A 12,199-nucleotide genomic window follows, 5' to 3' on the forward strand; every position below is an offset into this window, starting at 1 on the left:
GAAGCCAGCAGGGAAACAAATGGAGCGATAGTTAGACAATGCTGTCAGCTACTAAATACTCTCGAACTGTGAGCACTGAATAATATAAATGTTACATCCTACCTAATATTATAACTAAGTCAAATAATAATATAAAGCAATATATTTACGATTTAGCTAATATCGCAAATGCAAGCAATATAAAATTATATGAACAGGTAATATACATTATATACATTGTGACCCATTCAGGGGTTGCAATACTTACCAACACTGCTAGTTAAGTGTCTTGGTGACTCGCTAACCAACAGTGCTAGTTGAGTGTCTTGGTGACTGGCTTACCAACACTGCTGGTTGAGTGTCTTGGTGACTGGCTTACCAACACTGATAGTTGAGTGTCTTGGTGACTGGCTTACCAACACTGCTAGTTGAGTGTCTTGGTGACTGGCTTACCAACACTGCTAGTTGAGTGTCTTGGTGACTCGCTTACCAACAGTGCTAGTTGAGTGTCTTGGTGACTCGCTTACCAACACTGCTAGTTGAGTGTCTTGGTGACTGGCTTGCCAACACTGCTAGTTAAGTGTCTTGGTGACTGGCTTACCAACACTGCTAGTTGAGTGTCTTGGTGACTGGCTTACCAACACTGCTAGTTAAGTGTCTTGGTGACTGGCTTACCAACACTGCTAGTTGAGTGTCTTGGTGACTGGCTTACCAACACTGCTAGTTGAGTGTCTTGGTGACTCGCTTACCAACACTGCTGGTTGAGTGTCTTGGTGACTGGCTTACCAACACTGCTAGTTGAGTGTCTTGGTGACTGGCTTACCAACACTGCTAGTTGAGTGTCTTGGTGACTCGCTTACCAACAGTGCTAGTTGAGTGTCTTGGTGACTCGCTTACCAACACTGCTAGTTGAGTGTCTTGGTGACTGGCTTACCAACACTGCTAGTTAAGTGTCTTGGTGACTGGCTTACCAACACTGCTAGTTAAGTGTCTTGGTGACTGGCTTACCAACACTGCTAGTTAAGTGTCTTGGTGAGTTCCTTACCAACACTGCTAGTTGAGTGTCTTGGTGACTGGCTTACCAACACTGCTAGTTAAGTGTCTTGGTGACTGGCTTACCAACACTGCTAGTTGATTGTCTTTGTGACTGGCTTACCAACACTGCTGGTTGATAGTCTTGGTGACTGGCTTACCAACAGTGCTAGTTGAGTGTCTTGGTGACTGGCTTACCAACACTGCTGGTTGAGTGTCTTGGTGACTGGCTTACCAACACTGCTAGTTGATTGTCTTGGTGACTGGCTTACCAACACTGTTAGTTGAGTGTCTTGGTGACTGGCTTACCAACACTGCTAGTTGATTGTCTTGGTGACTGGCTTACCAACACTGCTAGTTGATTGTCTTGGTGACTGGCTTACCAACACTGCTAGTTGATTGTCTTGGTGACTGGCTTACCAACACTGCTAGTTAAGTGTCTTAGTGACTGGCTTACCAACACTGCTGGTTGAGTGTCTTGGTGACTGGCTTACCAACACTGCTGGATGAGTGTCTTGGTGACTGGCTTACCAACACTGCTGGTTGAGTGTCTTGGTGACTCGCTTACCAACACTGCTAGTTGATTGTCTTGGTGACTGGCTTACCAACACTGCTAGTTAAGTGTCTTGGTGACTGGCTTACCAACACTGCTGGTTGAGTGTCTTGGTGACTGGCTTACCAACACTGCTGGTTGAGTGTCTTGGTGACTCGCTTACCAACACTGCTAGTTGATTGTCTTGGTGACTGGCTTACCAACACTGCTAGTTGATTGTCTTGGTGACTGGCTTACCAACACTGCTGGTTGAGTGTCTTGGTGACTCGCTTACCAACACTGCTAGTTGATTGTCTTGGTGACTGGCTTACCAACACTGCTAGTTGATTGTCTTGGTGACTGGCTTACCAACACTGCTGGTTGAGTGTCTTGGTGACTGGCTTACCAACAGTGTGCACCACTACAAGACTTCACCTGTGTTTGTAATACCAAGGTGTCATCACTGAGGTTAAGTTCACCACTTAGGTTATTAAGGTCACCAATGTGTCACCAGTGGATCACTGAGGTGCAAAACATGAGTCTTGGTGAAGCAGATCAGTTGGCGAGGTAGTGTATCAACCTGTCAGCTTGACACACTAGTTAAACCACGGTGGTGTAAGTGGGAGCCAGGAACTGTGGGAGTGCAGACTTCAGTAAGTGCCACTGCTGACACTCTTGATGCAACACCACTGCTGACACTCTTGATGCAACACCACTGCTGACACTCTTGATGCAACACCACTGCTGACACTCTTGATGCAACACCACTGGGTTGCTCTTACCAACCCAGAGGTTAAACCATCCAGGGTAACCCACTGAAGCCAGTGGATGTTAAGAAACTGTCTTAGTTCCAGTGTGGTGCTGCACTCTCCTTCCCCAGGATGCTACCCATACTACTTACTTCTTACCACACATACCACATATAGTGATACTCGCTTTATTGGCACCCAATTACATTATTAACACCTACAGTGATACTCGCCCAATACTTCATGTTTAATTAAAGGTTAAAAAGAGTTAGAATTCAGTCAATGTTTATTAGACTCAGTAAGAGAAGTTAAAACACCTGCCCAGGATGCCCTGGGTACTGTGCCCATGTGGCACATGATGTGATCCAGCTGTGTTGATCACATGATGTGATGTGGTGCAGCTGTGATCACATGATGTGATGCAGCTGTGTTGATCACATGATGGGATGCAGCTGTGTTGATCACATGATGTGGTGTAGCTGTGTTGATCACATGATGTGATGCAGCTGTGTTGATCACATGATGGGATGCAGTTGTGTTGATCACATGATGTGGTGTAGCTGTGTTGATCACATGATGGGGTGCAGCTGTGTTGATCACACAATGTGATGCAGCTGTGTTGATCACATGATGTGGTGCAGCTGTGTTGATCACACAATGTGATGCAGCTGTGTTGATCACATGATGTGGTGCAGCTGTGTTGATCACATGATGTGATGCAGCTGTGTTGATCACATGATGTGGTGCAGCTGTGTTGATCACACAATGTGATGCAGCTGTGTTGATCACATGATGTGGTGCAGCTGTGTTGATCACATGATGTGATGCAACTGTGTTGATCACATGATGTGCAGCTGTGTTGATAACATGATGTGATGCAGCTGTGTTGATCACATGATGTGGTGCAGCTGTGTTGATCACATGATGTGATGCAGCTGTGTTGACCACGTGATGTGATACAGCTGTGTTGATCACATGATGTGATGCAGCTGTGTTGATCACATGATGTGGTGCAGCTGTGTTGATCACATGATGTGATGCAGCTGTGTTGATCACATGATGTGCAGCTGTGTTGATAACATGATGTGATGCAGCTGTGTTGATCACATGATGTGGTGCAGCTGTGTTGATCACATGATGTGATGCAGCTGTGTTGACCACGTGATGTGATACAGCTGTGTTGACCACGTGATGTGATACAGCTGTGTTGATCACATGATGTGATGCAGCTGTGTTGACCACATGATGTGATACAGCTGTGTTGATCACATGATGTGATGCAGCTGTGTTGATCACATGATGTGGTGCAGCTGTGTTGATCACATGATGTGATGCAGCTGTGTTGATCACATGATGTGATGCAGCTGTGTTGATCACATGATGTGGTGCACGTAACAGTGGGGCATAGGGCCTGGGTATCTAGACAATGGGGTATGAATGCTGGGTATCTAGACAGTGGGGTATGAATGCTGGGTATGTAGACAGTGAGGCATGAGTGCTGGGTATCTAGACAGTGGGGTATGAGTGCTAGGTATCTAGACAGTGGGGTATAAGACCTGGGTTTCTAGACAGTGGGGTATATGGCAGGGGTATCTAGACAGTGGGGTATGATGCCTGGGTAGCAATACCACAGTTGTTATCTCTGTTCCTAGACATCTTGATGTAACCAGCATCACCCCAGGAGTCAGCCCAGGAGTTCTTCACCAGCCAGTAGTCCTCTCCATCCTCTGTACCATAGCCAACTACCAGTACCGCGTGGTCCAGGTACTCCGGGTCGCAGCTGGACTCGTAGTACACACCTGTGGTACACTGATGTTAGTATGTGTAGTACACACCTGTGGTACACTGATGTTAGTATGTGTAATGATAAATTAGACATATGTGCAACTCTTGGGTATCTTTATTGAGGAAAACGTTTCGCCACACAGTGGCTTCATCAGTCCATACAAAGGAGAATCGTGAAGAACAGGAGGAGAATGAGGTAATTAGTCCCTCAACCTTGAGTCGATGTGGTCAGTCCATCAATCTTGAATCATCTACAATCCTGTCAGACACTGCAACTTCTTGGGATCTTTATACTTGGGAATTCTTCACTTGCCTAGCCCTTGGGCACGACCTACTTCCACATTGGACAAATGTGACACCACCTACGACTGCTGCACCTCTCCTGCCTACGGTACATAAGCTGCTTCTCCGCACTTATGCCGTATTCTATTCAAGATTGATGGACTGACCACATCGACTCAAGGTCGAGGGACTGATTACCTCATTCACCTCCTGTTCTTCAAGATTCTCCTTTGTATGGACTGATGAAGCCACTGTGTGGCGAAATGTTTCCTCAATAAAGATACTCAAGAGTTGCACATGTGTCTAATTTATCAACATGTCGGTTCTCTGAACCATTCATCTGCAGTATGTGTAATACACAACTGTGGTTCACTGGTGTTAGTATGTGTAGTACACACCTGTGGTACACCGGTGTTAGTATTGTAGTACACACCTGTGGTACACTGGTGTTAGTATGTGTAGTACACACCTGTGGTACACCGGTGTTAGTATGTGTAATACACACCTGTGGTACACTGGTGTTAGTATGTGAGGTACACACCTGTGGTACACTGGTGTTAGTATGTGTGGTACACACCTGCGGTACACTGGTGTTAGTGTGTGAGGTACACACCTGCGGTACACTGGTGTTAGTATGTGAGGTACACACCTGTGGTACACTGGTGTTAGTATGTGTGGTACACACCTGCGGTACATTGGTGTTAGTATGTGTGGTACACACCTGTGGTACACTGGTGTTAGTATGTGTGGTACACACCTGCGGTACACTGGTGTTAGTATGTGAGGTACACACCTGTGGTACAGTTGTTTGTGTTATTGTGTATACTCACTTATTTGTAATCAAATATCTGTGGTTTCAGTGGTCGAGTCATAGCTCCTGGCCCCACCCCTTCGCTGGTCGCCACTAGGTCCACTCTATCCCTGCTCCATGAGCTTTATCATACCTCTTCGTAAAGCCATAAATGGATCCCGCCTCCATTACATCACTCTCCAGATTGTTCCACTTCCTGACAGCTCTTTGGCTGAAGAAATGCTTCCTAACATCCCTATGACTCATCTGAATTTTTATCTTTCTATTGTGACCACTTGTTGCTGTGTCTAATCTCTGGAACATCCTGTCTCTATCTTCCTTGTCAATTCCTCTCAGTATTGTATATGTCGTTATCATGTCCCACCCTATCTCTCCTGTCCTCCAGTGTCGCCATGCCGATTTCCTTTAACCTCTCCTCGTAGGACATATCCCTTAGCTCTATGACTAGTTTTGTTGCAAATTTTTGCACTTTCTCTAAATTATTGACGTGCTTGACCAGGTGTGGGTTCCATATTGGTGCTGCATACTTCAATATGGGCCTGATGAACACCGTGTACAGAGTCATGAACGGCTCTTTACTGAGGTGTCGAATCTCTATTCTTAGGTTTGCCAGGGAACCTTATGCTGCAGCAGTTATTTGGTCTCAGCATTTGTGTTCGGTATGATGCTCACCCCAAGATCCTTCTTTTTGAGTGAGGTTTGCAGTCTTTATCTTCATTGCCTGTACTCTGTCGGAAGTCTTCTCTGACATTCCCAAATCTTCATGACTTTGCACTTGGTGGGATTAAACTCCAGGAGCCAGTTTTTGGACCAGGCCTTCAGCCTGTCCAGATCCTTTTGCAGTTCTACCTACTCCTCATCCACTTAAATTCTCTGCATTGGCCTCAAGTCGTCTTCAAGCAGGGACACTTCTGAGTCTACCTCTTACGTCATGTCATTCACATATATCAGTAACAGCACCGGTCCTAGGACTGACTCTTATGGAATCCCGATCGTCACAGGCGTTCAATCTGACACCTCGTCACGTACCATCACTCGTTGCTTCCTCCATGTCAGGTATTTACTTATTTATTGCAGTGCCTTCCGTTATACCTGCCTGGTCCTCCAGCTTTTGCACTAATCTCTTGTGCGGAACTGTGACAGAAGCCTTTTTACACTCCAAGAAAATGCAATCTACCTAACCATCTCTCTCGTGTCCTCTATCGCTGATTATCATGTGTGTGTGTGTGTGTTTGTGATATATATACATATATATATATATATATATATATATATATATATATATATATATATATATATATATATATATATATATATATATATATCAATACTGCGACTACCCATTGGATCGAACCCTTGTTGTTTCAGCCCGCCTCATGGTGAGTGAAAATTCATGATGCTGCAACCCACTGGACCGTAAAATCCTTCAAAGATCATGCACCCAGCAGAGCTAGATGTTGTACCATGATCCGAGGACATACGATGGTGTGGATGCCTCAGAGAGAATTTCATTCTACTCCCCGTTTCTTGCATTAGCATCCACAAGCAGTATATATAGTATTGTAACCATGAACGAATAGTTTTTAATCAATAATAACACTGCGACTAGCCGGGAGCTTGAACCCATGTTGTTTTAGCGTGCCTCATGGTAAACTAAAATTCACGATGTTCTAACCCACTGGACCATAGAATCCTACAAAGATCATGCACCCAGCAGAGCTAGGCTAGTCACAGTGTTGTTATTGATTAAATAACACTCGTTCGTGGTTACATTACTTGAGTGTGAGTGTAAGTATAAGTGTGTGAGGGAAAAGTTCAACAGATAGGAGTAGAGAGCGAGTATATGGTAATGATAGTTTGACTGCCAGCTGCTTGTTAAGGTAGGGTCAGTCTAGTTCCCGCTATCCCCTCCCCCCCCCCTCCTCTCCCCACCCCGAAAGGTGACGTGTGGGGCTCCGGCCAAACAGTAATCACTTGACTCACAGCTCTCAGCACAACTGTAAGTAAAAGCCTCTGCTCCTATTCTAGTGGATATTGGTTGAAAGCTTCACTTTTGACCAGTAATGAACTTAGTCCTTTCAGTTTTAAGCTCCACGTGAGACTTTTAGATAATCACCACCTTTTTTAAGTATCTTACACTTATCATGGAGAGTGATTTCTTAAGCAGTGGGTAACCCGTCTCTCTTTCCAGCTTGGAATGACAGATCGGGTTACCTGCCAACCAACGAGAAGTGTTGAAGGAGACAGACTGAAACCAGTCTTGGGAAGTCACTTCATGATCTACCTACCTGATTAATTGTACAGGACACTACCCCTCATCTTTGCAGTGGTAAAGAACCTGCGTTCCTGACGTCTTGACTGACTATTCAAGGCTATAGGCTCTGTGAAGAACTAGTCGTTGGGTTGTAACTAAACACCTGTGACCCCCCCCCCACATCAGCAACGGCTACAATTTCTACAAGACGGTGTCAACCTCAACCAGACACCCCAGTATAACTGTACATATTAGCATTGAATTCAAATGTCATTTTTCCATTTCATTTTTCATTTTTCTTTCAAATAGGATACACCTTCATATTTCAATGTTTTATCTTTGCATTACTAAATAATAAAGTGTTTATCTTTGTGAATTATTATTTCTTTTTCTATTCATTAATTTTCCTGAGGAGGAGCCAGCCTTGGTAATACTGTCTGAAGTTGTTACATGGCTGAGTAAGCCTTCACAAAGTGTAAGTGCACTTACCACTCTCGTAGAACTGGAAGGACCACCAGGAAGCATCGATGGCTACAGATATTGGACCTACGTCAGCTACTGCTTGAGCCAGAGCTTCCTCGTTGTAGTAATCAATATCAACATAGCCCGTACATGTAGCAGCGATGTCATTCGTCTTGAAGCGACAACGACCATCCTTATGGGTGAGAAACATAAGTTACTGCATGGGTGAGGTCCTTGTCTCTTCATCATGGGGGGAGCTTAATACATGGGTGAGGTCCTTGCCTCTTCATCATGGGGAGGAGCTTAATACATGGGTGAGGTCCTTGTCTCTTCATCATGGGGAGGAGCTTAATACATGGGTGAGGTCCTTGTCTCTTCATCATGGGGAGGAGCTTAATACATGAGTGAGGTCCCTGCCTCTTCATCATGGGGGGGAACTTAATACATGGGTGAGGTCCTTGTCTCTTCATCATGGGGAGGAGCTTAATACATGGGTGAGGTCCTTGTCTCTTCATCATCTTAATACATGAGTGAGGTCCCTGCCTCTTCATCATGAACTTAATACATGGGTGAGGTCCTTGTCTCTTCATCATGGGGGGGGGAGCTTAATACATGGGTGAGGTCCTTGCCTCTTCATCATGGGGAGGAGCTTAATACATGGGTGAGGTCCTTGTCTCTTCATCATGGGGAGGAGCTTAATACATGGGTGAGGTCCCTGCCTCTTCATCATGGGGGGAACTTAATACATGGGTGAGGTCTTTGTCCTTTCATCATGGGGGGAACTTAATACATGGGTGAGGTCTTTGTCCTTTCATCATGGGGAAGCTTAATACATGGATGAGGTCTTTGTCCTTTCATCATGGGGAAGCTTAATACATGGATGAGGTCCTTGTCTCATCATGGGGAGGAGCTTAATACATGGGTGAGGTCCTAGTCTCTTCATCATGGGGGGAACTTAATACATGGGTGAGGTCTTTGTCCATCATGGGGGGAGCTTAATACATGGGTGAGGTCCTTGTCTCTTCAACATGGGGGGGACTTAATACATGGGTGAGGACCTTGTCTCTTCATTGTGGGGGGGAGAACTTAATACATGGGTGAGGACCTTGTCTCTTCATCATGGGGGGGGAACTTAATACATGGGTGAGGACCTTGTCTCTTCATCATGGGGGTAACTTAATACATGGGTGAGGTCCTTGTCTCTTCATCATGGGGGGAGAACTTAATACATGGGTGAGGACCTTGTCTCTTCATCATGGGGGGAACTTAATACATGGGTGAGGACCTTGTCTCTTCATCATGAAGGAAACTTAATACATGGGTGAGGACCTTGTCTCTTCATCATGGGGGGGAGAACTTAATACATGGGTGAGGACCTTGTCTCTTCATCATGGGGGGAACTTAATACATGGGTGAGGACCTTGTCTCTTCATCATGGGGGGGAACTTAATACATGGGTGAGGACCTTGTCTCTTCAACATGGGGGGAACTTAATACATGGGTGAGGACCTTGTCTCTTCATCATGGGGGGAACTTAATACATGGGTGAGGTCCTTGTCTCTTCATCATGGGGGGGGGGGGAACTTAATACATGGGTGAGATCCTTGTCTCTTCATCATGGGGGGAACTTAATAGATGGGTGAGGACCTTGTCTCTTCATCATGGGGGGGAACTTAATACATGGGTGAGGTCCTTGTCTCTTCATCATGGGGGCGAACTTAATACATGGGTGAGGACCTTGTCTCTTCATCATGGGGGGAACTTAATACATGGGTGAGGACCTTGTCTCTTCATCATGGGGGGGAGAACTTAATACATGGGTGAGGACCTTGTCTCTTCATCATGGGGGGAACTTAATACATGGGTGAGGACCTTGTCTCTTCATCATGGGGGGGAACTTAATACATGGGTGAGGACCTTGTCTCTTCAACATGGGGGGAACTTAATACATGGGTGAGGACCTTGTCTCTTCATCATGGGGGGAACTTAATACATGGCTGAGGATCTTGTCTCTTCATCAAGGGGGGGGGAACTTAATACATGGGTGAGGACCTTGTCTCTTCATCATGAGGGGAACTTAATACATGGGTGAGGATCTTGTCTCTTCATCATGGGGGGGGAACTTAATACATGTGTGAGGACCTTGTCTCTTCAACATGGGGGGAACTTAATACATGGGTGAGGACCTTGTCTCTTCATCATGGGGGGAACTTAATACATGGGTGAGGTCCTTGCCTCTTCATCATGGGGGGGGGGGAACTTAATACATGGGTGAGATCCTTTTCTCTTCATCATGGGGGGAACTTAATAGATGGGTGAGGACCTTGTCTCTTCATCATGGGGGGGAACTTAATACATGGGTGAGGTCCTTGTCTCTTCATCATGGGGGGGAACTTAATACATGGGTGAGGTCCTTGTCTCTTCATCATGGGGGGAACTTAATACATGGGTGAGGTCCTTGTCTCTTCATCATGGGGGGGAACTTAATACATGGGTGAGGTCCTTGTCTCTTCATCATGGGGGGAACTTAATACATGGGTGAGGTCCTTGTCTCTTCATCATGGGGGAACTTAATACATGGGTGAGGTCCTTGTCTCTTCATCATGGGGGGAACTTAATACATGGGTGAGGACCTTGTCTCTTCATCATGGGGGTAACTTAATACATGGGTGAGGTCCTTGTCTCTTCATCATGGGGGGAGAACTTAATACATGGGTGAGGACCTTGTCTCTTCATCATGGGGGGAACTTAATACATGGGTGAGGTCCTTGTCTCTTCATCATGGGGGGAACTTAATACATGGGTGAGGTCCTTGTCTCTTCATCATGGGGGGAGAACTTAATACATGGGTGAGGACCTTGTCTCTTCATCATGGGGGGAACTTAATACATGGGTGAGGTCCTTGTCTCTTCACCATGGGGGGAACTTAATACATGGGTGAGGTCCTTGTCTCTTCATCATGGGGGGAACTTAATACATGGGTGAGGTCCTTGTCTCTTCATCATGGGGGGAACTTAATACATGGGTGAGGACCTTGTCTCTTCATCATGGGGGGAACTTAATACATGGGTGAGGTCCTTGTCTCTTCATCATGGGGGGAACTTAATACATGGGTGAGGTCCTTGTCTCTTCATCATGGGGGGAACTTAATACATGGGTGAGGTCCTTGTCTCTTCATCATGGGGGGAACTTAATACATGGGTGAGGTCCTTGTCTCTTCATCATGGGGGGAACTTAATACATGGGTGAGGTCCTTGTCTCTTCATCATGGGGGGAACTTAATACATGGGTGAGGTCCTTGTCTCTTCATCATGGGGGGAACTTAATACATGGGTGAGGTCCTTGTCTCTTCATCATGGGGGGAACTTAATACATGGGTGAGGACCTTGTCTCTTCATCATGAGGGGGAACTTAATACATCTTGTCTCTTCATCATGGGGGGAACTTAATACATGGGTGAGGTCCTTGTCTCTTCATCATGGGGGGAACTTAATACATGGGTGAGGTCCTTGTCTCTTCATCATGGGGGGAACTTAATACATGGGTGAGGTCCTTGTCTCTTCATCATGGGGGGGGTGAATCATTTAATACATGGGTGAGGACCTTGTCTCTTCATCATGGGGGGAACTTAATACATGGGTGAGGACCTTGTCTCTTCATCATCTTAATACATGGGTGAGGTCCTTGTCTCTTCATCATGGGGGGAACTTAATACATGGGTGAGGTCCTTGTCTCTTCATCATGGGGGGAACTTAATACATGGGTGAGGTCCTTGTCTCTTCATCATGGGGGGAACTTAATACATGGGTGAGGTCCTTGTCTCTTCATCATGGGGGGAACTTAATACATGGGTGAGGTCCTTGTCTCTTCATCATGGGGGGAACTTAATACATGGGTGAGGTCCTTGTCTCTTCATCATGGGGGGAACTTAATACATGGGTGAGGTCCTTGTCTCTTCATCATGGGGGGAACTTAATACATGGGTGAGGTCCTTGTCTCTTCATCATGGGGGGAACTTAATACATGGGTGAGGACCTTGTCTCTTCATCATGGGGGGAACTTAATACATGGGTGAGGACCTTGTCTCTTCATCATGGGGGGAACTTAATACATGGGTGAGGTCCTTGTCTCTTCATCATGGGGGGAACTTAATACATGGGTGAGGTCCTTGTCTCTTCATCATGGGGGGAACTTAATACATGGGTGAGGTCCTTGTCTCTTCATCATGGGGGGAACTTAATACATGGGTGAGGTCCTTGTCTCTTCATCATGGGGGGAACTTAATACATGGGTGAGGTCCTTGTCTCTTCATC

The 12,199-nt window shown here is 45.8% G+C and overlaps 1 protein-coding gene across 1 annotated transcript in view; it reads right to left on the bottom strand.

Annotated features, from left to right (window-relative positions):
• Nucleotides 1–2,566: 2,566 nt before the first annotated feature.
• Nucleotides 2,567–12,199, bottom strand: part of LOC128688078 (digestive cysteine proteinase 3) — a 25,003-nt gene continuing 15,370 nt past the window's right edge. Inside the window, exons 6-7 of the mRNA XM_070083818.1 lie at nucleotides 7,914–8,078; nucleotides 2,567–4,091 (exon numbers count right to left, since the gene is read on the bottom strand). Coding sequence (XP_069939919.1) covers nucleotides 3,886–4,091; nucleotides 7,914–8,078 — 371 coding nt within the window. The 3' untranslated portion in view covers nucleotides 2,567–3,885. The remainder of the gene's footprint in view (nucleotides 4,092–7,913; nucleotides 8,079–12,199) is intronic.

Source organism: Cherax quadricarinatus, chromosome 10 (assembly GCF_038502225.1).
Source record: "Cherax quadricarinatus isolate ZL_2023a chromosome 10, ASM3850222v1, whole genome shotgun sequence".
Lineage (NCBI taxonomy): Eukaryota > Metazoa > Arthropoda > Malacostraca > Decapoda > Parastacidae > Cherax > Cherax quadricarinatus.